Source organism: Arvicola amphibius, chromosome 9 (assembly GCF_903992535.2).
Source record: "Arvicola amphibius chromosome 9, mArvAmp1.2, whole genome shotgun sequence".
Taxonomy (NCBI): domain Eukaryota; kingdom Metazoa; phylum Chordata; class Mammalia; order Rodentia; family Cricetidae; genus Arvicola; species Arvicola amphibius.
This window is the reverse complement of record NC_052055.2, coordinates 104,619,115-104,645,307: the sequence shown is the minus strand read 5'-3', so window position 1 is coordinate 104,645,307 and position 26,193 is coordinate 104,619,115. Positions and strand designations below refer to the sequence as shown.

The 26,193-nt window shown below is 41.0% G+C and overlaps 1 protein-coding gene across 4 annotated transcripts in view; it reads left to right on the top strand.

The window, feature by feature from the left end:
- The window catches only part of Ccar1 (cell division cycle and apoptosis regulator 1), a 48,312-nt gene extending 32,331 nt beyond the window's left edge, over positions 1–15,981 (top strand). For all 4 annotated transcript variants that reach the window (XM_038341931.2, XM_038341929.2, XM_038341930.2 and 1 more), the window contains 9 exons: positions 1,397–1,588; positions 3,805–4,044; positions 4,804–4,915; positions 8,522–8,604; positions 9,075–9,221; positions 12,865–12,985; positions 13,587–13,772; positions 15,021–15,226; positions 15,640–15,981. In XM_038341931.2, the coding sequence (XP_038197859.1) occupies positions 1,397–1,588; positions 3,805–4,044; positions 4,804–4,915; positions 8,522–8,604; positions 9,075–9,221; positions 12,865–12,985; positions 13,587–13,772; positions 15,021–15,226; positions 15,640–15,699 (1,347 nt within the window). In that variant the 3' untranslated portion in view covers positions 15,700–15,981. The remainder of the gene's footprint in view (positions 1–1,396; positions 1,589–3,804; positions 4,045–4,803; positions 4,916–8,521; positions 8,605–9,074; positions 9,222–12,864; positions 12,986–13,586; positions 13,773–15,020; positions 15,227–15,639) is intronic.
- The last annotated feature ends 10,212 nt before the right edge of the window (positions 15,982–26,193 follow it).

The following is a 26,193-nucleotide window of genomic DNA, read 5'->3' as shown; positions in this document are numbered from 1 at the left end:
AAGGTTGGCAGCAAGGACCTTTCTTTACTCAGTGATTTCGCGCCTCCCCCCCAAACAAACTTTGAGGGGTTTGTTTGTTTATTTGTTTTTCGAGACGGGGTTTTCCTGTGTAACAGTTCTAAGCTGTCCTGGAACTATCTCTTGTAGACCAAGCTGGCCTTAAACTCACAGGGATTTGCCTGCCTCTGCCTCCTGAGTGCTGGGATTAAAGGTGTGTGCCACCACTGCCCGGCCCGACTTTTTGAGTTTTTAAGAAGTTATTACTGATGTGACTCTGGCTGGCCTGGAAGTCTCTGTGTAAACTAGGCTATCCTTGTGATCCTCCTTTCACATGCTGGTATCATAAAGCATGTGTTAGCATGGTTGCTTAGTGGTTTTTTTGTTTGTTTGGTTGGTTGGTTTTGGAGACAGGGTCTCTCTGTGTAGCCCTGGCTGTCCTAGAACTAATTCTGAATATAGACCAATGTGGCCACGAGCCAGAGATTCAGCTGCCTCTGCCTCCTGGGTTTGGGGATTAAAGATGTGCACCACCAGCCACCATGCCCACTAGCACTGCATTTTTATCTTAGTACCTCAGCCTAAAGTGAGTAAGGCTAGAGGATTGTTAGGTTCTTCCTCAGTGACACCAGAGGAGAGAGATTGGTGGGAAGGGACGCAGACTCTGTGCTGCAGACTATCTGCTGTGCCTGATGATCCTGGGACCTTCTTGAGGACATTTCTTTCTCTTGGTTCCTAAGCAGTTTGTGGTTTCTTGTTTTATTCCATGGGTTATAAATATCTTTGGGATGATGATACTGTCTCAGAGCTGGCCATGGCTTGAGTCCTTTTAGCTTCTGTCACTACTTTATAGCAGGATAGGGTGTTTCCTGTCTATAGCCTATCTCCGAAACAGACTGTCTTCCCAGAAGGCTCAGTATCCTTTAGTGAAGTTATTTTTAGAAGCCAGTTGTATTCATTGACACTTGATGCTAAGCTTGACCACAGCAATTCAATATCTAGGACTCGTGGTGGAAGGAGAAAACCAACTGCCTATCCCCTGACCCACACTTTACAAAAACCAATGTAATAAAGGAAATTTAAGAAAGAGAATTAAGAGCCATAAAAGGCCCTGTCTCTGTTTTTAACCATTATGACTAATATAATCATTGTAAGAAATCAGAAGACTTTGATTTTTGTTTTTTTGAAACAATTTATTCTGTAGTGGAGGCTAGTCTGGTACTCACTGTGTAGTAGGCTGACTAGAACTCAAGATCATCCTTCTGCCACCAAGTGTTGGGATTATGGTCATGAACCACCACATCCACCTCCTTTATTTTATTTTATTTTGAGTATATTTCAGTACACATGCACTTTGTACAAGGACGTGTCACCATAACTTAAAATTTCAAATGTCTAGGAGGAAGAAAGAAAACGACAAGAAGAAATGGAACGCCAGCGCCAAGAAAGAAGATACATTTTGCCTGATGAACCAGCCATAATTGTACATCCAAACTGGGCTGCAAAAAGTGGCAAATTTGATTGCAGCATCATGTCTTTGAGTGTCCTTTTGGATTACAGGTTGGAGGATAACAAAGAACATTCATTTGAGGTAATATTAAAGTTTAATTAGGATCAAAATAATACCCACAGTTGTGACTGACTCTTCAATGTATTAAATTCCTTGAGGTTTTGTTTGATTGTTCCCATTGTTTCTGTGTTTTTGGTTATAAAAACACATCATTATGAGAAAGTCAGATTTGTCTTCTAAGGTCTCTTAATAGACACAATAGACTACCTTTTGTAGTTTCATTCCTGTAGTATGGTTTTGTCCTCTTTTCTTTCTTCTTCCCCTTCCTTTTTTTTCTGTAAATTAACAAGTTCTAAATTATTCTTTCTTTTTCATTTTGTGTTTTGGAGACTATTTCTAGTAGCCCTAGCTGATCTTGAAGTAGCTTTTCTTTGTGTGGTTGTCTTGTCCTTGTGTATGTCTGTGTGTGGCAGGTGTGCCTGACTCCTATAGAGAACAGAGAGGGCGTCATGTTCCCTGCATGTGTAGTTGTAGATGTTTATCAAGCACCATGTAGGCCCTGGGAACCAAACCGAACTCCTGAAGGATAGCCATTGCTCTTAATCACCGATTCATCGCTCCAGCCCCTACTTATCTTTCTTGAGGATGCCGTAATGTTTTATTTCCTTTAGAATTAAAATAACCATTTAATGGATTTGAAAATTTTGTGACTGGTTAGATTGTAAGAGAAAATAAGTGGCATTATCTTTCAACTTGAGTTTGTGTTTTGCTTTGTCTGTCTCTGTCTCTCGTTTTGATCTCAACAGGATTTTACTACATAGCTCTATCTGGCCAGGAACTCTTAGAGATCCACTTGCCTTCCAAGCGTGCACCACCATGCCCAGCTCCTCTCTATTGCTAGTGCTGAAAATTGAACTCAGGGGCTTATGCATGCTATGGAAACCTCTACCACTAAGCTACATCTCCAGCCTTCTTTTTACTTTTAATAGTTTTGCTGAGATTCCAGGTTGGCCCTAAACTCAATTTGTGTTCAGTTAGGTATTCAACTCATGATTATTCTGCTTCAGTATCCTTTGGGTCTGCAATTACATAAATGCATTATTAAACATAACAGTATTTGCATTTTTTTTAAGTTCTGCTTATATGGTTCTGGTTCTTGTTTGTTTGTTTTTGTGAGATAATATCTCATGCAACCCAGTCTGGTTTCAAACATACTATCTGGATCAGGTTGGACTTGAAGTACTTCTGATCCACCTCTTTTCTGCCTTTGATATCTGGGATCACAGGTATGTGATACTATAACCAGCTCTAGTTTTTTGAGACAAAATCTCTTATGACCAAGGATGATGGTGAACTGTTGATCTTCTTGGCTTACCTCTCAATTGCAGAGTTTACAGGAAGGTGTTACCATGTTTAGCAATACATTTATATCTTTTAAAAAAATCTTTACATAGAACATGATGACATGAGCTTATAGTGCCACCATTCATTTATAGTGCCACTGAATGAAGAAGCTTAAAGAACATGAGTTCAAAGCCAGCCTGGATACATAGAAAGATCTTGTTGGTTTTGTTTTTTTTTTTTTTAGATTTATTTATTAATCATGTTACAGTATTCTGTCTGCATGTATGCTCCAGGCCAGAAGAGAGCACCAGATCTCATTACAGATGGCTGTGAGCCACCATATGGTTACTGGGAATTGAACTCAGGACCTCTGAAAGGGCAGTCTTAACCTCTGAGCCTTTTCTCTAGCCCTGAAAGATCTTGTCTTTAAAAAGAAGCCAAATGATGGTGGTGCATGCCTTTAATCCCAGTATTTGGGAGGCAGAGGCAGGCGAGTATCTGTGAGTTCAAGGCCAGCCTTGTGTACAGAGCGAGTTCCAGTACATCCAAGGTTACATAGGAAACCTTTTCTAGAAATTAAAAAAAAAATGTTCTTTTGAGGATATTTATTTATTTAAAGGGTCTCCCTGTGTGGCAGTTGCTGGCGTGAAACTCATAAATAGACCAGACTGGCCTGGAAGCCACAGAGTTTTGCCTGCCTCTGCTTCCTAAGAGCTGGGATTAAAGACGTGCACCACCACAACTAGTTATTTTGAAGATTTTCATGGTCCTCACATTATTCACATCCATTTTTATAGCTCTTGATTTTTTTCTTTATCTCATAAACTATTACAGCTCTTTTATAGGTATAGAAAATAAGTGTGGTAAGATAGTGCTTGATAAATGACTAACTGCTGGATTTATTCAGTATTTGTATTGAATTTGCCTAGATTAATGTTGGTTTCTTTTTATAGGTTTCATTGTTTGCCGAACTTTTCAATGAAATGCTTCAAAGAGATTTTGGAGTGAGAATATACAAATCATTGCTCTCTCTTCCTGAGAAAGAGGACAAAAAAGAAAAGGAGAAGAAAAGCAAAAAAGACGAGAGAAAAGATAAAAAAGAAGAAAGAGATGATGACACTGATGATCCAAAACCAAAACGGAGGAAATCAGGCGATGATAAAGACAGAAAAGAAGACAGAGATGAGAGGAAGGTCTGTAATTTCTAGGATAGGCAGCAACACCTGAGAAATGTTCAGTTCCAGCCTCTACAAAAGTCAAACTAAAAGTCTTGAATATTGTGTTGGATATCTGAGTTGGATCATATGATACTCTGCCTCAAAAATCTAGAGAGCTGGGTATAGGGCCACATATCTGTAATCCCATATATCAAAGGTGGGAAGAGGAGATTCAGGAGTTCAATTCCAACCTGAGCCATATAGCAAAGCCTAATTTAATATCTGTAACTAATTTTATGATTTGTTTTCATCCTTTCCTCTCTTCTGTCTTCTTATTGTAATGTGTATGTTTTGCCTGTATGTATATTTATACTGTGTGTGCGTGTGTGCTCACGTGCATGCGCGTGCTGATCTCAGAAGTCAACAGTGAGTGTGGCTCACCTGAGATTGAAGTTAAGTTATAGACAGTTGTTAGCTGCCATGTGGGTGTTGGAAGGGTTTCCTATAAGGTTAGTCATTGCTCTGTATGTCCAAGCTGACTCTCTAGCCCTTCTTCCTTTTCTGTGTTTCTCTCTGTCCTTTTGTCTTTCTTGCTGTGAGCTGGGACCTCCTTATTCTCCTGCCTTCAACTTCCAGGTGCTCAGATTACTGCCATGTTCCCCATGCAATCCTTGAGTAGGTTATTACTGTTGAGCAATCTATAATCGGACTTGTTACAAATACATCCATTTAAGGAACTTATGTTTGTCTGTCTTGTCATGATATTGCTTAGTTTTAAGGCCTCTTAAATTACAGAAAGAAGAAAAAAGAAAAGAAGATTCTAAAGATGACGATGAAACCGAAGAAGATAATAATCAAGATGAGTATGATCCAATGGAGGCGGAAGAAGCTGAGGATGAAGAAGATGGTATGTAGTAGATGACCTTGAGGCTGTAGAATGGACTAAATATTTCATGCTTTTTGAGTTTTTAGAAATTTTCTTGTTTTTGTAAGACCTTCTTACATAACTGATACTGGCCTATGTAGCCCAGGTTGACTTTGGATGACGCTCTTTGCCTCACTATCCCAGGTGAGAGCTGTGATTTCAACCTCATCCTACCACACCTGGCTGTTCTTTTGTTTGTTTTTGTTTTTTAAGTCAGAGTTTCTCTGTACTTTTGGAGCCTGTCCTGGAACTTGCTCTTGTAGACCAGGCTGGCTTCAAACTCACAGAGATCTGCCTGCCTCTGCCTCCCAAGTGCTGGGATTAAAGCCACCACTGCTTAGCCTGGCTGTTAATTAATAATAAAATACTTAATGGCATATGCCTTTTTTTCTTTCATTGGTGTTTGTAGTATTATAGTTACTTTTAGGATATTTACTACTGTGACTCCTATGGAAACCAGGACAGCTGTTAGGAGTTGGTTCTCTCCTTTCCCATGAAATCTGGACATTGAACTCAGGTTATCAGCTTGCAAGGGTAGTGATTTATCCACTGAACCATCTCACAGGCCCTTGCCACTTCTCAGTCACTCTGAGGTCCTTAAACCTGGCACTTAATATTCTTCTGTTAGGAACTTGGCACTGACAGTCTCTTCTGCCAGCCTGTTCAAAAGTCTATCCTCTTGACATCCTCGTATCTAAAATCTGTGCTCAGCTCTTATTTTCTTGCTGAGGCCTATTCTGAAACAAACCTTAGGTAAAATTGGTTCGTAGAGTTTACAGTGTGGTCTACAACGAAGCATTATTTTACTTATGTCTTTCTTCACACTTGTTTAGTACTTTAAAAAAATTAATTTAATGTGTATATCTTGCCTGCATGTGTTTCTGACCCTCATGCATGCCTGGTGCCTCTGGGAGTCAGAAGAGGGCATTGGATCTCCTGTTCCCGGAGTTACAGATGATTGTGAACCAACATGTGGGTGCTGGGAATTAAACCTGGGTCTTCTGCAAAAGCAACAATTGCTTTTTAAAAATGCTGGCCCATTTCTTCAGTCCTAGAAATGATTTTTAACAAATAAAAATTTGTTCTCTCTTAGTGTTTGAAATGGTGATTAATCTTATTAGTAATCAAAAGGGTAGATAACAAGATGATATGTATTAATTCATCAAATTGTCCAGACCTGGTTTGTCAGATCTTTAATCCCAGCTGTTTGGGAGGATTAAGGCAGGGATATCATGAGTTCAGGGCCATCTTGAACAAGGTCGTAAGAGCCTATCTCAGAATTGATAGTTTTCCAAGCATAGGAAAAGCTTCAGTTTAATCCTCAGAACTGGAAAAAATGATTTTCTGTCAAACTTAAGATGTTCTTTTGGCCAGGCAGTGGTGGCACATGCCTTTAATCCCATCACTCAGGAGGCAGAGGCAGGTGAATCTCTGTGAGTTCGAGGCCAGCCTGGTCTACAAGAGCTAGTTCCAGGACAGGCTCAAAAGCTACAGAGAAACCCTGTCTTGGAAAACCTTAAGAGAGAGGGGGAGGAGGGGGGGGGAGAGAGAGAGAGAGAGAGAGAGAGAGAGAGAGAGAGAGAGAGAGAGAGAGAGAGAGGGAGATGTTCTTTTGTATTGCTAGGGATCACATCTGAGACCTTACGCATGATAGGCAAACATATTCCCAACCAGAAAAGTAAGATTTTCTTTTAAAAGGTACAAGTTTTTCAAAGATATATGTGCCTGTTACCTCAATACTTTGTAGGCTGGGTAGGAGAATTGCTGTGAATTAAATGCTAACCTGTGCTATATAATGAGACTCTATCTCAATTATTAAAAAGTATATTGTAATTTTTTTTTTGAGGCAGGGTCTCTTTATATAGCCCTGACTGTCCTGGAACTTAGCTCTGTAGACCAGGCTGGTCTCAAACCCTTAAGAAATCTGCCTGCCCCTGCCTCAGAGAGCTAGAATAAAAGGTGTGTGCCACCACACCCAGCATGTCTTCGCCTTAAACTTTGAGATTTTATATTACATTATGTGTTATGTGTGTGCTCATGTTCAGGTGAAAAGATAACTTACAAAAGTCAGTTTCCCCATATGGGTCATGGGATTGAACTCTGTTACACTCGGTGACAAGTCTCTCTGCCTGCTGAACAATCTCCCTGGCCTCCTCTTTTGTTTATTCTTTGTGAACATGCTAATGTGTGAGTGCAGGCACACATGTGTGGATCAGAGGACAGCCTTGGATTCTAGTCTTCGCCTTTACCTGGTTTTGAGACAGTCTTTTTTTGTTTATTATGTACATAGTGTTCTGTCTGCACGTCTGCCTGCAGGCCAGAAGAGAACACCAAATCTAATTATAGATGGTTGGGAGCCACCATGTGATTGCTGGGAATTGAACTTAGGACCTTTGTAAGTACAGCCAGTGCTCTTAACCTCCAGCCATCTCTCCAGACCTGAGACAGCCTTTTTATTTGCCACTGCCTACCCTGGACTGACTGACCCAGGAGCGTTCAGGGATCCCCTATTCCCAACTCCACCTCAGCAGAGAAGCTGATGGTCTGATAGACTCAGGCTGTCACGTCTGGCTTTAGATGGGTCCCAGGGATCCAAACTCAGGTGCTATGCTGCTTCAGCAATGCTTTCCTCACTGAGCCTTCGCTCCACTCCCAAGATTCTCCATTTTTATGTATAAAGTTAATCATGCAGTGGTATACACCTTGGATTCTCAGCACTAAGGAGACTGAGACAGGGTGAGAGCTAGTTTGAGGCTAGCTTGTGTTATATAATGATACCAGCTGTTCAAAGAAACAAGGGGAAAATGTTATGTGTGTGTTTATAAATGGGCTGAGGAGATGATTCTGTTGCTAAAGTGCTTGGTGTGCAAGCATAAAGACCTAAATTTGAGCCCTTAGTACTCACATGGCATTGTAATAGCTGCCCTAGGAAGGTAAAGACAGGTGGGTTCCTGGAACTCATGAGCCAGCCTAGCCAAACCAGCAAGAAACACTGTCTCCATAAGATGGAGAAGAGTTGATGACGGCACCTGACATCAGCCTCTGGCCTTCACATGCACAGGATAAAGTACACACATACACTCTTATATATAGAAACCAGCGGGTTTGATTTGATAAAGCAGTGTTTCCTTCTTATTTCTTTTTAATTTCCTCTTATGTGTATGAATATTTTGCTCACATATATGTCTGTGTATTGTATACCATGAACTGGGAACTGCCATGTGGGAATTCTTAAGTTTCCTATTGTTTTTTTTTTTTTTTTTTTCCTTTTGAGACAGGGTTTCTCTGTGTAGCTTGAGTTGCCCTGGAACTCTTCTTTGTGAACCAGACTGGCTTCGAACTCAAAGAGATCCTCTTGACTCTGCTTCCTGAGTGCTTGGATTAAAGGCCTGTGCCAGCACCACCAGGCTGCTTCTTGAGTTTTCTTAACATTTCCTTATAACACCAATTTTTTTTATTTTATAGGATTTTTATAGACCTGTTATTTCATCTTTTGAAAACTATGTATTGGAAAAGTAGTTTGGGTTTCTACAGTAGTTAGAATGTCTGTATGAATAAATTTTCTCTCCTTTCACATTGGCTTTACAGAGAGGGAAGAAGAAGAAATGAACAAACGAGATGACAAGAGAGATGTCAGCCGATACTGCAAGGAGAGACCCTCGAAAGAGAAGGTGGTTTTTTTGTTTTGTTTTGTTTTGTGCTGCTGCTGCTTCGTTTTCCTTTCTTTCCCATTGGATAAGGTATTTATTGAATAGAATATGGCACACGCCTTTAATCCCAGCACTCTGGGAGGCAGAGGCAGGTGGATCTCTGTGAGTTCAAAGCCAGCCTGGTCTACAAGAGCTAGTTCCAGGACAGGCTCAAAAGCTACAGAGAAACCCTGTCTCGAAATACCAAAAATAAAAATAATAATAATAATAAAAGTTAAAAAAAAATAGTGATTTCCTTACCCTGCATTTACTGATTTGGGGGTATTTGTGTTTGTCACAGTTTCTTTTTTTCATACTGATATATAAAATCCACTGATTTTAGCTAAAATGAGCTAGATCTTTTTAAGATCAGTGCTTTCATACAGACAGAGCCTTGATTTCTCATTCTTCCATGATAATAAACTGTAGACCATATCTTCTGTTCATTCTAGGAAAAAGAGAAGACGCAGATGGTCACAGTTAACAGGGATCTGTTGATGGCCTTTGTTTATTTCGATCAAAGCCATTGTGGTTACCTCCTTGAAAAGGATTTGGAAGAAATACTATATACTCTTGGATTGCATCTTTCTCGGGCTCAGGTAATCAATCTTGTGAATTTAAAAGGAATTTTTATAACTTTTTTTTGTGTGTGGTACTTAGGATAGAAGCTAGGGTCTCAATCCATGGCTAGACAAGTTCTTCCATTAAGTTATATCCATAGCTCAGAAACTTTTTATGAGGTTACCCTTCCAAAAGGTAAGACAGAAGAAATAAATTAATTTCATTTATCTAATATCATAAATTTTACCTATCTTTCCTGAAACAAGTGTCTCCCTTTGTTGCTCAGGCTAACTTCACTTTTGTGGCAATCCTACCTCAGCCTCTTAAATGTTGTGTTTACAGGCATAAGCCACCTGGTTGGCCTTTTACCTTTCTTTTTAGTCTAAATGTTCTAGAATATTAACTTTTTTAAAGAAACTACTTTTGGAGCCAGCAAGATGTCTCAGTAGGTAATGTTTAGTGAACTCGATCATCTGTTTGATCCCTGGGACCCAAATGATAGGATAGAGCCAGCACCTGAAAGTTTACTTCTGACCTCTGTGTGCTTAAATATGCACACACACACAATTTGCCTTTTAGAGAAGTTATCACAGGGCAGTGGTGGCGCACACCTTTAGTCCCAGCACTTGGGAGGCAGATGTAGGTGAATCTCTGTGAGTTCCAGGCCAGCCTAGTTTGCAGAGCAAATTTCAGGAAACAAACAAACAAAAAACCATAATCTTTGGGGCTGAAAAGATGAGTCAGTGGTTAAGAGCATGCACTGCTCTTGCAGAGAACCCACAGTTCCTAGCACCTAGGACAGGTGGCTGAAAACTGCCTGTAACTCTAGTTCCAGGGTATCTAGTACCATTCTTATGGTCTATTCAGTTTCCCACATACATGTGTGCACACTAACATACATACATAAAAAAATTTGGTTTTTGTTTGTTAAGTTGGGTTTTTTTTTTGTTTGTTTGTTTGGTTTTTATTTGGTTGGTTTTTGTTTTGAGGTAGTATCTCTCTATATATCCCTGAATATAAAGAGACACTGGCCTGAAACTCTATGTAGACCAGACTGGCCTCAAACTTTCCTGCCTCTGCCTCCTGAGCACTGGTATTAAAGGCATGAGCCACCACTACTCAGCCTGACCCCCTTTTTTAAAGGTAGTTTTTATGGCTGCGCCACGGTGTACGCCTTTAATCCCAGCACTCGGGAAGCAGAGGCAGGTGAGTCCCTGTGAGTTCGAGACCAGCCCTGGTCTACAAGAGCTAGTTCCAGGACAGCTAGGACTGTTACACAGGGAAATCCTATCTCAAAAAACCAAAAAAAAAAAAAAAAAAAAAGTAGTTTTTACTGATGACTTCTTACTCCCTCCCGTGATACAGACGGCTCTTCTCTCCAGTAAGGAAGAGTCTGTTCACTCTTTGCACTAGTTCTCTTCCTCGGGACTAATATAGAATCTTTTCTAGAACTTTTTGGTTTTTTGAGACAGGGTTTCTCTGTGTAGCCCGGGCTGTCCTGGAACTCAGTTTGTAGACTAGGCAGGCTGGCCTCGAACTCACTGAGATATGCCTGCCTCTGCCTCCCAAGCCCTGGTATTAAAGACATGGACCACCACTGCCTGGCAGAGCTTTTTTTTAATTTAATAATTTTATTTATGATTGAGTGCTCTGTATACATGTATGCCTGCAGGCCTGAAGAGGGCACTAGGTCTCATTGCAGATGGTTGTGAGCCACAATGTAGTTACTGGGAATTGAACTCAGGACCTCTGAACAGCCAGTGCTCTTAACCATTGAGCCAACTCTCTAGCCCTCTAGAACTTTTTATGTTTCTTGTATTTATAGAAGATGAAATTGTTCTGTTTATATAGATGGGGCCATTTTTTACTTACTAATTTATCATTGCTTCTGTCATAAAAATGGAATATTGCAGGGCTTAGTGACTCATGTCTGGAAACCTTGTGCTTCAGTATCTGAGGCAAGAAGATCACTGCAAGTTTAAGGCGAAACCTGACTAGAAATTTAAAACATACAAGAGAATATCATTATTTTTACAGCTGCTTAATATTCCTTCATATGGATGTTTCATAATTGACATAATTTTCCTATTGCCGGTAGATTTTTTTCAAGGAGGGTGCATGAGACAGGGTTTCTCTACATATCCCTGGCTATCCTGGAGCTAGCAGAGATCTGCCTTCCTCCACCTCCCAAGTGCTGGGATTAAAGTTGTGCAGCACCATGCCTGACTTTCAGATGTTTTTTTCATTATTTGGAATTAAATTATACTTTAAAGTTTGAGTGAGTGTTTTATCACATCTGTAATATTAATACTTGAAAGGCTTGGGCAAGAGTATTGTGGGTTCAAGGCCAGCTTGAGATAAATAGCAAGACTTTGTCATAAAAAAAACAAAACACTGGGCAGTTCATGGTGGCACACACCTTTAGGAGGCAGAGGGTGTCAGACCTCTGTGAGCCTGAGACAAGCCTCGTCTATAAAGGTAGTTCCAGGACAGCCAGGGGTTCAGAGGGAAACCCTGTCTCGGAAAAATACAAAACAAAAACAAAAATAACCCAAAAAGCAACATAAAAAAAAAAACCCACTGGGCTTGTGAAACAACTCATTGGGTTGAGGTTCCTGTCCCCAAATATGCTGCTGTGAGTTGAATCCTGAGGACCCATGTAGTAAGGCAGAAAGTTGATTCCTACAGGGTACACTCTGACTTGTAGATGAGTGTCACGGCACATGTACATGTACACACATATCTAGAAAATAAACAACAATTTTATAATAACTTAAGTGATTAATTTATAGAGAAAACACTTAAAAGTCTAAATACTGCTCTGGACTGACAGCTGGGAACCTGCATAGGACTGAACTAGGCTGTCTGAATGTAGGTAAGGTTTGTGGCTTGGGCAGTTTGTGGGACCACTGGCAGTGGAAACCAGGATTTATCCCTACATGAACTGACTTTTTGGAGCTCATTCCCTATGGAGGGAAACCTTGTTCAGCATAGATACGGGGTGGGGAGGTGGGAGAGCATGTTCTTGCCTCAGCTTGATGTGCCAGAATTTTTTGACTCCACATGGAAAGCTTTACCCTCTTGGAGGAGTGGATGGGTGGAGGGCTGGGAGGAGAGGAGGGAGGGAGAACTGGAATTGGTACCTAAAATGAATAAAGATAGTTTTTATGTTTATAAAAAGGCTAAATACTCTAAACTGAATTATAGTTATAATATATATAATAATAGTAGATAGCTGAGAAAATGATGACAGTTGATGCCTATTTTTGAAAATTACAACAGTTCTAGGAGGATTAAGAAATGTGCTCCAGGGCTGGAGAGATGACTCAGTAGTTAAGACCACTTGGGTTCCCTTCCAGTGCCCACAGTAGGTGGTGCGCAACTGTTGGAACGCCAGCCCAGAAGTTCCTGCACCCTCTTCTGGCCTCCTTAGGCACCTGAAACACGAGCTGCACAAACATGCAGGCAAAGATAATCTTTTTTAAAAGAAAAACAAATTTCTACAGTCAGCGTGTATTATGGCACACACTTATAATTCTACCAAGAAAAGAAAAAAATAATGCTTCAAGCTGGAGATCTAACTCAGTAACAGCCATTACCCAAGTCTGAATGAGGCTCTAGCTCAGTGTTGGCAGTGAATAGAGTGTTTACATCTTATTTATTTACTTGCTTACATAATAGGTAAAGAAGCTTCTCAATAAAGTAGTACTCCGAGAATCGTGCTTTTATCGGAAATTAACAGACACCTCCAAAGATGAAGAAAACCAAGAAGAGTCAGAGTCACTGCAGGAAGACACACTAGGTTTGATTTTTTAACATTTGGGGCCTTTTGTTTAGATTGGGGTTTTTTTTTTTGTTTTATTTTTTCAGATAAGTTTTGCTCTATAGCCCATGCTGGCCTTGAGCTTAGGATTCTTCTGCCTTAGCTGTAGACTGACGTTTCTGTCCTGCTTGGTCCTGCAGTCATTCAGTCCCAAAGAAACACAGACTTATATTAGTTATAAACTGCTTGGCCTATTGCTCAGGCTTATTATTAACTAGCTCTTACAACTTAAATTAACTCATAATTCTTTTCTGTTTAGACGAGTGTCTTGGTACCTTTTATCAATGTGGCATTCTCATCTTGCATCTTCTGTGGCTGGCTGGTAGCCGACTCTCTGCCTTTCCTCTTCCCAGAATTCTCCTAGTCTGGTTGTCCCTCCTATACTTCCTGCCTGGCTACTGGCCAGTCAGCACTTTACTAAACCAATATGAGTGACAAATCTTTGCAGTGTACAAGAGCATTATCCCACAGCATTTAGTCTCTTGCATGCTGAAATTACACTAGACACTGGCCAGATCTTGCTGTTTTTTTTTTTTTTTTTTTTTTTGAGTTGCTAAAGAAAAATGTTTTTATATTCTAGGAAACAGATTATTACTTCCAACACCAACAGTAAAACAGGAATCAAAAGATGGAGAAGAAAATGTAGGACTTATTGTGTACAATGGTGCAATGGTGGATGTCGGAAGTCTCTTACAAAAATTGGAAAAGAGCGAAAAAGTAAGAGCTGAGGTAGAACAGAAGCTCCAGTTGCTAGAAGAGAAGACAGGTGAGGATGGTGCTAGCTGTGCTGGAGTCAGCGCATACGATCGGTCTGTCTAAGCAGCACACAGTTTTACTGTGTGTGTGTGAGACGGAGAGAGAGGGAGGGATGGAGGAAGGGAGGAGAGAAGAGAGGAGAGAGAATCTGCCAAGGTAGGGCCATCAGATCCCAATCCCTTAGAGTTACAGGCAGTTGTGAGCCATCCCAGCGTGGTCCTTTGCAAGAGCATCAGGTATCTTACATCATGAGCCATTTTATCAGTGCTCTGGCTTTATTTTTCATTTTTATTGCTCTGCTTTGTAAGATTCTTAGCTTTTGTGTCAGATTTTGAGACAGGCTCTTACTGTGTAGCCTCCCAAGTACTGGAGTTCTAGGCATGACACACATACCTAGCTAGCCTTTTTGATCTTTTTTAACTTCTTCTAGAACCATGTAAGTTTTACCATTTTCTGTTTTCTCTAAATAGTCATCAGAAATGAAACCTGAGCCAGGCACTCAGAAGACAGAGGCAGGTGGATTTCTGTGAGTTGGAGAAATAGTCCACATAACAAATTCCAGGCCAGCTATACAGTGAGACTTTGTCTCAGAACAAAACAAAACAAAGGAACCTGAAATTAGAAGTAACACTATTTAAAACTGTTGATAGTTTGTTTTTTTTTTCTTTTTCATTTTTTGAGACAAGGTCTCTGTAACCTAGTGCATTATGGAACTCACTGTGTAGCCGGAGTTGACGGTCCCCCTCTCTGAGCCTTATGAGGGCTTGATATTACAGCCGTGTGCCAGAGACCTGGTTTGTATTGTACTTTAGAATTAATGAAGTTAATTTAACTTTTATAAACACTTCACAGAATTTTTGGTATTGTGGAGGTTGTTATTGTGCCTCATGCACTTTAAATAAATTTGCTGCTGTTGAATTATATTCCTAAGTCTTCATGTGTATTTCAACTTTGAGGCATAGTCAAATTAAGTTGCCTAAACTGAGCTTAAACTCATTCATTGCCAAGGCAGATTATAAACTTCGGATCTTCTTGCCGTAGCCTCCCTGAATAGCTAGAATTACAGGCCTTTATCACCAGGTTTAGCTGATTTTGAGTTTTATAGCTCAAATTCTATTTTCTGTTACAAGTATGTATGTGTGTATATATGTGGGCATACGCACCACAGTATGGTGGTCAGAGGATAACTTTTGAGAGTGGGTTTTCTTTTTCTACTATGTGGAGTCAAAATGTTATGTTTTGAATTTTTTTTTAACAGATGAAGATGGGAAAACTATATTAAACTTGGAGAATTCTAACAAAAACCTCTCTGGTGAACTCAGAGAGGTCAAAAAAGACCTTGGTCAGTTACAAGAAAACTTGAAGGTTTCAGAAAACATGAATTTGCAATTTGAAAACCAATTGACTAAAACACTCAGAAACTTATCCACAGTTATGGATGATATTCACACTGTCCTCAAAAAGGTTAGATACTTTGTCTTTTCTGTTTCTAAAATTGCTCACTGGCATCTTCAATCTAATCGAATGCTATAGTCTTCATAGTCTCCTAGAAACAAGTAGTTATAGTATTCCCAGCGTTCTAGCCTTCCAGAAAGTATCCAAAAGTAATTCCAGAGTAAATATTTGCTCCCAAACTTATCTACAGTATGTAAATAATTTTTGTGTATATATTAACTGAATAGACCAAAGATTTGGCTAGATTATAGTTACCTAGTGGCCAAGATCTGAGTTGACTGTCCCATACCACTAAAAGGAAAGAAAAATTGGGCATCCATGTATTAAAATTAATTTATTGATATTTACCACTCAGTAACTGCTATTTTAAGGTGATTTGAGAGTAACAGACTAATAACATATACTTTGCTCTTATTTTATAGGATAGCATGAAGAATGAAGACAGAGATCAGAAATCCAAGGAGAATGGATCAAGTGTATGATAAGATGCATTTGGTGATGGAGTGGTGTTATATAATGTACCATATAAAAATCATGATACAGGAATGTGTGAAGGCAATGCATGTTTGATTGTAATAGTGTAAACATGTTAGCTGAAATGATGTATAAAGTTTTATGACTGTGAGTCTGCTTTTGGAAATTGCCTGTAATTTCTAGCATTCAAATTAAATACTCACTGAGTGGAAGAATTTTGCATTGCAAAATCTTTTAGGAAGAATTTTGTTATAGTTTTGACCCCAATAAAGTTCATCAGTTTAATTGAAGTAACATTTTAATTACTAAATGTCATTTATTGAAATGTGTAGAAAACTTTATAGAATTATTGTTAGTTTTATAGTTCATTTTTAGTTTTGGTACAAATCATAAAACAGCATGCTGTTTAATATTTGCAACTTTTTTGAACTTAATATTTTCAGTCTTTAAATGCATTTGTTAGGAAATTAATTCATAGACTGGGCCTGGTGGCACATCCCAGAAATTCCAAGATTTTGAGTTGTTGGGCCAGGCTGAACTACATAATGAAATGTGGTCTCAGAAACAATGCAGTTCCTCCAAAAGACACTGTATCTAAAACCCACTACTAAGAAAGTAATATAGAGCTAGCAGTGTGCTTAGAGTTACATAAATTACTAGTCTTGACGGTACTGTTACTACACTCAGCTGTTTTACTTGCCCTGAATATTTCTTGTTTTAATTTGGAGAGTTAAACAAAAAGCAGTGGACATCAAATGTACAGTTTAGTAACAAGCCAGTAGGTTGTCAGTATGATTGATGCCTTAAGTTAAGTCATTAATTAAAAATATTTTTTTAATTAATCTGTGTACTTTCTTCAGAATTTTGGTAGATGCTTGAGACTTAAAAAGACAGGAAATATGATTTACTGTACATCGATGGTTTTTAGTGTAGTAAACTTATTTTTCAGAGCACAGTTGTTAGTATTGACAAGTTTCTTTCTGTTTGGTCTTTCTATTGGATAGGTTTTGTGGGATAGCCCCAACAAGGAGTTATTCAAGCCCAAATGCTGATAGTGTTCAGTTTGATAAAGAGGGCTAGGTGACATTTTTTTTTTAAAGATTTATTTATTATATATAGTATTATGTCTACATATATGCCTCCTTCCAGAAAAGGGCACCAGACCTCACTTCAGATGGTTGTGAGTCACCATGTGGTTGCTGGGAATTGAACTCAGGACCTCTGGAAGAGCAGCCAGAAGCCAGTGCTCTTAACCTCTGAGCCATCTCTCCAGCCCCTAGGTGACATTTTGTGTGTCACATTATACTAGTGAAAGCACACTTACGTCTAGGTATGGGCACATGCCTTTGATCCCAGCCTTGGGAGCCAGAGACAGGCAGATCTCTTAATGAGTTCATGGTAAACTTGGTTTATATAGCAACTAAAAGAGCAGCTCGGGCTATGTAGAGACCCTGCCTGGGCGGCAGGGGGAACAGAATTAAATTTGTTTGAGATAATTGCAGTTTTCGAGTTAAAAACTAGAAAAATGCCTATTGTCATAAAAAGAGGTATATATATTGCTTTGTTTTATTTTGATGAAATAACGGTCAAATATTCACTATAGGAGCATATGATAATGTAAGGTGCTATGCTAACCAGTGATCTAAACTAAGAAGAATCCACTCCGCATGGCTCCTACAAGGGATTTCTTAACGGGCCCAGATTGTTTTAAACCACTTTTTGTTTTGAATTGATGTTTCTTTTTGTTGGGGGGGGGGGGTTGTGTGTTTATATTATATTACAATGTGTATAGGTGATTTGCCTGTATGCATGTCTCTGCAACAAATAACATTCTTGGTGCCTACAAAGGCCAAAAGTGGGTGTTGGATTCCCTGAAATTGGAGTTATTGGTGGTTATGAGCTGCCATGTGGGTGCTGGGAATTGAACCCTGCTCCTCTTGAAAAGCAGCAAACTGCTGAGCTATCTCTACCACTCTCTTAGAGTTTTTTTTCCCCCCAAGACAGAGTTTCTCTGTGTATCCTTGGCTGTCCTCAAACTCCCTCTTGAACTCAGAGAAATCCAGCTGCCGAATGCTGGGGTTAAAGGCATGAGGTACCACCACCCAGCCAAGAATAATTTTATCCACAGTCACATTACTGATTGATACATGGTTATACAGAGTCCACATGAGTTTTGTTTTTTTTTTTTTTTTAACTTGAACTTAATAAACATTAGCTGGGAGTGGTGGCACACACCTTTAATCACAGCACTTGGGAGACAGAGTCAGGCAGATCTCTTTGACTGTGAGGTCAGCCTGGTCTACAGAGTGAGTTCCAGGACAGCCAGAGCTACACAGAGAAGCCCTGTCTTGAAAACAAACAACTCAACAGTACCACATAAAATACAATTATGGTAGCTTATACCTGTACTATAAGAGGTAGAAGCCAGAGATGAGGAATTCAAGGCAACTCTGTTTCAAAAAACAAAAGAATATTCTCAGGACATTAATTTTGAGGTGTGTGTGTGTGTGTGTGTGTGTACTATTATTTTGGTTGTACAAACTCATACATAGTGGGGTGTACTTTGAGATGGCTCAAGGTAAAGGTGCCTGTTGCTAAGCCTGACCTGCATGACATGTACAGCTATATAGTAAGGCCTTATCCAAGAGGAGAAAAGGTGCTGGAGGGCTAGAGAAATGGCTCCGCAGTTAAAAGCACTGGCTAGTCTTCCAGAGAATACAGGTTCAGCTCCCAGCACTCGGGGTGTCTAACAGCCATCCATCCGTAACTCTGGTTCCAGAAAACCCAGTACTGTTTTCTGGCCTCCTTAGACACTACATGCAAAAGACATTCATGCAAGTAAAGTACCATTTACAAAATAAAAACCTCAAAAGGAGTTTTTTGTGGTTTTTTTGTTGTTGTTGTTGTTTTGTTTTGGTTTGGTTTTTTGTTTTTTCGAGACAGGATTTCTCTGTAGCTTTGGAGCCTGTCCTGGAACTAGCTCTTGTAGACCAGGCTGGTTTTGAATTCACAGAGATCCACCTGCCTCTGCCTCCCGAGTGCTGGGATTAAAGGCGTGCTCCACCCCCTCCCCCAGCAAGGAAGAGTTTGAGAGATGTTCAGCATCTGTTCTTGCCAATAACCTGGGTTCAGTTCCCAGCCCCCACATAGTGGCTTAAAACCATCTCTAACTCCAGTTCCAGGGGATCTGATGCCCTCTTCTGGCCTCTACAGGCATCAGGAATGCATACGGTGCACATATATACATGCAGGCAAAACACTAATACATAAATGAACTTTATTAAAAAATTGAAAGTTACTTTTCTGTGATAAAACACTATGACCAAGCTAACTCATGGAAAGAAGCGTTAATTCTGAGCTTACAGTTCTGGAGGGCTAAGAGTCCATCACTGTCACAGCTCAGAAATGCGGCAGCAGGCGTGACAGCAGGCCTGCTGAGAGCTCACTCACATAGCAAACTGCACTCAGAACGGCTCCAGTCTCCCAGCAAGGCCACCAACTGGTGTCCAGTATTCAAATGCCTGAAGTTCATGGGGATGTCTCATTCAGACTACTACAAAAGGTATTCCCATTATTTTATAGAAAGCCCACAGTTGGGGGAGGAGGAATATCTGTAAAAAAATATCTCAGTGCAGTGAGGCATGGTAGCTCAGAACTGATGTCACTGTTCTGGAGGCTGTGTAGAAGGCCTTCCCCAAGCCTGGGAAGGAGACCACACTACAGCCGGGTGCTTTGAAAGGGCTGGCTCTTCTTCAGCATGTGTGTGGCGCTGGGCAAAGTGCTTTAGAGCTTCAGTTCCGATGCTGTGTGAAGGTAAGAACAAAGGGCCATTTTGTTGTTTTGGTGCTCTTTGTTTTGCTTACTGGAGGGGTAGTGTTGGAGATTAAACTCAGCCCTGAGAGCAAGTTAAACAAACAACCCCCCCAATCCTTCTAAATAAGAACTCTAAATTGGATGTGATGGCACAAGCCTGTGTAACCAACACTCAGAGACTGAGGCGAGGAGGATCAAGAGTTCCTGGCAGCCTGGACTAGAGAGAGAGAGAGAGAGACCCTCCCTATCTGCCCCCCAAAGTCCCAAGGACATTTAGATATTGTGTAGATACACCTCCACTTTTCCTCTGGAAATTTTCAATAATATTCAGTATTTTTAACAGGTAATAGTGTCTTTCCTCCCCCCGCCCTTTTTTTGGTTTTTCGAAACTCAGTTTTTCTGTTGCTTTTGAGCCTGACCTGGCCCTCGCTCTGTAGACTAGGCTAGCCTCAAACTCATAGGTCTGCCTGCCTCTGCCTGGAGGTCAGTCTGGGCTACACGAAATGCTGTCTCAAAAAGTGAATGACTGGAGGGCTGGAGAGATGGCTCAGCAGTTAAGAGCACTGACTCTTCTTCCAGAGGACCTGAGTTCAATTCCCAGCAACCACATGGTGGCTCACAGCCATCTAATAATGAAATCTGGGGCCCTCTTGTGGGGTGCAGGTACACATGCAGGCAGAATACTGTATATGTAATAAATAATTTTTTTTTTTAAAAGTAAATGACTGTTGGGCAAGGTGGCTCAGCCTGACCACCCAAGTTCAACCCCTGAACCTCCCTTGTGGTTTGTCCTCTGACTTCCATATGTGTGCTGTGGGCATCACATGGACACGGGAACACACACAAAAGTACAATTTTTTCAAAACAGCTAACATTGACTTATGAATCAGTGATTATCCAGAGACTAGAATTTTTATACATAACTCCCTGAAATTTGATAGTCTTGTAGCTTAGATAGGTGGATAGGCTTAATGATAAAGGAAAGAAAATTAGTGGAGTTGAGAATTTATCTAAGCTCACGAGTGAAGGCTTGGGTTAACCCCCTAGCATCCAAAACAAGATCTTTAAACTGTTCGCAAGTGCATCCATTATCCCTTAAGTAGCGAAAGAACTGCACCCTTGTAGAAAAATGTTTTCTTTGGTCCTGTGACTAACAACCATCAAAGAACAAACTTCTGAAGACAGGGTCTTGCTGCTGGGCGGTGGTGGTGCACTCCTTTATAACTCTACCACGCTGGAGGCAGAGGCAGGCGGATCTCTGTGAGTTCAAGGCCAGCCTGGTTTATAAGACCTAGTTTCAGGACAGGCTCCAAAGCTACAGAGATACCCTATCTCAAAAAATCAAAACAAAAAAATTCAAAAGAAAAAAGTATCTTAGCTGGGCATAATAGTGCACACCTTTAATCCCAGCACCCAGGAGGGAGAGGCAGACAGAACTCTCTTACTTGATCAAGGTCAACTTGGACCACAAAACAAGTTCAACGGCCAGGCAAAGTTGCATATTGAAGCCCTGTCTCAGGAGAGTGCATCTTCTAAATAAAAAGAGCTTTTAAGTTTACTATTCTTTTTTCTTCTTTTTTTTCTTTTTTGTTTTTGTTTTGTTTACTTTTTCAAGATAGAATTTTTCTGTGTGACAACCCTGGCTCTACTGGAACTCAATTGATGGACTAAGCTGGCCTCGAAATCCATGATCTGCCTGAGCCTGCCTCCTGAGTGCTGGGATTAAAGGTGTGCCACCATGACCTGCAATATTTTATTTTTCAAGACCCCCTTGCTCTTTCAAATGCATGGCCTCTTTTATTAGTTGTTACACACACGTATACATACCTACATACATAAATGCAACCTGCTCAATCTGCATGGTGTTATGTGTATGCATGTTTTCAGAGCAGACCTTAAAAATATTTAAATAAGGGGCTGGAGAGATGGCTCAGAGGTTAAGAGCATTGCCTGCTCTTCCAAAGGTCCTGAGTTCAATTCCCAGCAACCACATGGTGGCTCACAACCATCTGTAATGGGGTCTGGTGCTCTCTTCTGGCCTTCAGGCATACACACAGACAGAATATTGTATACATAATAAATATTAAAAAAATATTTAAATAATTGAATAATATTTAAAAATAGTATGATGAAATAAGAGGAAGGAACATAGAGAAAGTGCTAAACCGGCGGTGGTGATACATGCCTTTAATCCCAGCACTCTGGAGGCAGACTCATGGGGATTTCTGAGTTTGAAGCCAAAATGAGTTCCAGGACAGGCTTGAAAGCTACACAGGGAAAAAAAGAAAAAGCTAAATTGAGCACTTTCTACTTCACCTTCATGTATTTTAATGGAGTAAGATATCAGTAGTATAGTTATGGATTATAACTCTGTGTGGTTTCAAAAAGCTCACGGGGAATGGCACTATTAGGATGTGTGGCTTTGTTAGAGTAGGTGTGTATGTATGGAGTAGTGTGTTACTGTGGGGTGGGCTTTGAGGTCCCATATATGCTCAAGCCACACCCAGTGTCCCAGGCCACTTCCTGTTGCCTTCTGATCAAGATATAACCAGCACCATGTCTGCCTGCACACCCCCATGTGCCATAATGATAATGGACTAAACCTCTGAAACTGTCCGCCTAAATCTGCTCCTTTCTAAGAGTTTCCGCGGTCGTGGTGTCTCTTTACAGCAACAGACACCCAAACTGAGATACCTTGAAGGACCTTAAACATGAAAGGACCTTGAGCTGAATGAGCTAGTGTTGGGGAATATTGTTTTAAGGTGTGTTACTTTTGTTTATGCTGTGTGACGTTTGTTTAATGATTTAAGCGTGTGTTACTTCTGTGTATGCTGCATTTGTTTAACTCTGTGAAGCTGTGATTCTCTGTCTAAAACACCAGATAGGCTAATAAAGAACTTGAATGGCCAATAGCGAGGCAGGAGCAAGGAGAGGTGGGGCTCACAAGCAGAGAGAAGTAGGAGGAAAAAAATGAGGAAGAGGAGCAAGGAGAGAACAGGGGAGGAGGACACGGGGCCACCCAGCCAGCCATGGCATGAGAGTGGAAATAAGACATAAGTAAGAAAAGGTAAAACCCAGATGCAAAGGTAGTCAGGATAATTTCAGAAAAGCTGGCTAGCAACAAGCCAAGCTAAGGCCAGGCATTCATAACTAAGAATAAGCCTCCGTGTGTGATTTATTAGGGTGTTGGGTGGTGGGCCTCCCCCAAAAAGAGCAAGGAACAAAAAGAGCCCAAAAAGGGTATTAAAAAAACCCAACAAGTTAGCTTAAGTTATGTTGGAATATGAAGAAAATTTATATTTACATACATTGCTCAACATAAATAGAATCAAAAAATAAACATAAATATGAATGATTTTACATGTTTCATGATCTTTTTTTTTTTTGGTGAGGGACATGATTTCTCTGTGTAGCCCTGGCTGTTCTAGACCAGGCTGGCCTCGAGCTCCTGAGTGCTAGGACTAAAGGCGTGCATCACCATGCAGGTTTGTGATCAATCTGTTTCCAGGCTTCAGATAAACCAATAATGTATTACCCTTGAAGTAGCTTTCTATGACAGGTTGTCATTTGCAAGGTCGTGTTAGAATTTGCAAAGGTGATGGTCCTCTTATCAATAAGCTTTCAGTCAGATTGTAACTCTCAGATATGTGTCTTTGTGGCCACCAGATACATGGCACCTCACAGCCCCTGATGTCTGTATAGTGTAAATACAGCCCTTGCTGAGCCTGGCTTCCCACCCTGTCTATTAGATCTTGTGTCTGTGTGCACCTTACTGGCTTTTACTGCCTTCTGTTTTACTTTAATCAGGAAATGAAGAGAATTTACTTCTAGCATGTAAGATTAATATTTAATGGCCATTCATTTTGTTTATTAGATGCATAAAAAATTATAAGCCAGGCTAACCACACACCCTTGCCATTTCTGCCTAAAACATAAATATTTAATTAAAGGAAAATCTACTTGGAATCCTCCTCCCATGAGCCTTGGGTCTTGCCTGTGCCGTTTGCTGAAGCTGTCGCCTGTCACCTTATCTGAGGCTTTCTACCAGTTTCCAAAATGCAGGAGATACTCACCTCTCAAACTGTTTCCAGGAGATGAGCGATTTCTGGAAAAGACCTGGGTGACCGTCACTGGTGACTATCACTTTAAGCATTTGAATTTGGGATACAGTGAGCTTTCCCCAGTCCTGACACTAGCCTTCAGCACTTACCTCTGTCCTAAGGCTTGCCCAAATTTCACTCTTCAGAGCCTGGGACCCTGAGTGTCTCCAGATAATTGTATTCCATACAATTTCAGCAGCACTCCCATTTCAATCTGCTAGCTAACAAATGTAATTCTTTGAGGTTAGGGTCTCTGAAGCTTGACCTCAAGCTTGATCTCTTGCCTCTAAATCCTCACCCCATACAGGGTTTCTCTGTGTAACAGCCCTGGCTGTCCTGGAACTCATAGACCAGGCTGCCTCGAACTCAGATCCGCCTGCCTCTGCCTCCCGAGTGCTGGGATTAAAGACGTGCACCACTTTACCCCATCCCCACTGTCTCTAATTCTTTTTTAAAAAAATATTTATTTACTTATTATGTATACAATATTCTGTCTGTGTGTGTGCTGCACGCCAGAAGAGGGCACCAGACCCCATTACAGATGGTTGTGAGCCACCATGTGGTTGCTGGGAATTGAACTCAGGACCTTTGGAAGAGCAGGCAATGCTCTTAACCTCTGAGCCATCTCTCCAGCCCCTGTCTCTAATTCTTGAGTGCTGAGATTGTAACAGTGTATGGCACTGAAGGGCTAAGGAGATGGTTCATCAGTTTAAGAGCCCTGGCTTCTGTTCCAGAGAACCTGGGTTTGATTCCCAGTACTCACATGGCAGTTCACAACCATCTCTAACTCCAGTCCCAGGGGATCCGATGCCCTCATTTGCCTCCCTGGGCACCAGACATGCACATGGTACAGAGACACATATACAGGCAAAACGACTTACACATAAAAGTTTAAAAAGGGAGGAAGGGCTGTAGAGTTGGCTTCCTGTCTAAGAGTAAAAAAGTGTTGCTCTTGCAAAGGACCAGGGTTCAATTCTTAGCACCTATCCTGGTGGGTTGCCCATGGTGTTTAGACATACATGCAGGCAGAACACTTGTATACAGAAACCCTTTGGAGAATTGTGCTGCAGACCAAACCCAGGTCCTTGGGGTCTAAAGTGCTGTGTCACTGACATAGCTAAAAACCTTTGTTCCGGGGGCTGGAGAGATGGCTCAGAGGTTAAGAGCATTGCCTGCTCTTCCAAAGGTCCTGAGTTCAATTCCCAGCAACCACATGGTGGCTCACAACCATCTGTAATGGGGTCTGGTGCCCTTTTCTGGCCTGCAGGCATACACATAGACGGAATATTGTATACATAATAAATAAATAAATTAAAAAAAAAAAAACTTTGTTCCGCCAGGCGGTGGTGGCGCACACCTTTAATCCCAGCACTCAGGAGGCAGAGGCAGGTGGATCTCTGTGAGTTTGAGGCCAGCCTGGTCTACAAGAGCTAGTTCCAGGATAGGCTCCAAAGCTACAGAGAAACCCTGTCTCGAAAAACCTAAAAAACAAAACCTTTGTTCCAGACAGTGTGTCTCTTATGCAGTCATTTAAAAAAAAAAGTTTTGCTTTTTTTGAGACAGGGTCTCAAGTTGAGGGTGACTTAAAAGCAAAACAATTAAAGCTGATCATCCTGCCTCTGTCTCTCAAGTACCAGCATTGCAGACATTTTGTCACCATGCCTGCAAAGATTTCTCCTTCAATAAACAGCAAGCCAGTTTCCTTGGAGACAGTCTTTATCTGCTTGGATAGGATAGAAATTCATAAAGGTAGCCATCGTTTCCTTGGATGCCCTTGCTGAGATTATGAAGTCAGATATGCATCTTTATTGCAATTAGAAATAGCTGTTGCTCTGTCAATGTACCTAAAAACAGGGCCAAAGGCATAAACTGTCCCTGTCCCCATAAGGGATAGGAATCTAACAAAGGGTCAGTGTATCAGAGTTCAGTGGATGCAATCCAGGTGTGACGGCACACACATTAAATTCAAGCATTTGGGAGAAAGAGGCAGGTGGATCTTTATAGTTGGAGGCTAACCTGGTCTACACAGTGAGTCTCATAGTGGCTTCCTGAAGCACAACCGGCATTGTCTTCCTCTGGCAAGAGCATGAAGAGGGAAAAGGACCAAACACCATGCTGCTGTTGTGCTTTAATCCCAGCACTCGAGGCAGAGGCAGGTGGATCTGTACGGGTTCAAGGCCAGCCTGGTCTACAGAGCAAGTTCCAGGACAGCCAGGGCTACACAGAGAAACTGTGTCTTGAAAAACAAAAACCAACCAACCAACAAGCAAGATTTATTTACTCATGTATGTGTAGGTAAATTTGCCTTCCATGAGTTTATGCTCACAAGTATACAGGTGACCAGCGGAGGGCGCCAGAGACCGTGGAACTAGAGGTGCAGTTGGTCGTCAGCCAGCTAACCCCGGTGCTGTGAACAAGCGCAGGCGCAGGTGTGGCCCATTAGGTAGAGCTAGCACACACCTGATTACTCTCACCCCTACCCTGTCCTAGCTCCCAGCCCCATCAACCTCCCCACCCTTTCCCACAAGTTTCTTTTGTATGTTCTTGTCTTTTCGTTTTGTGGCCCACTGAGTTTAACCACAGTTGTCT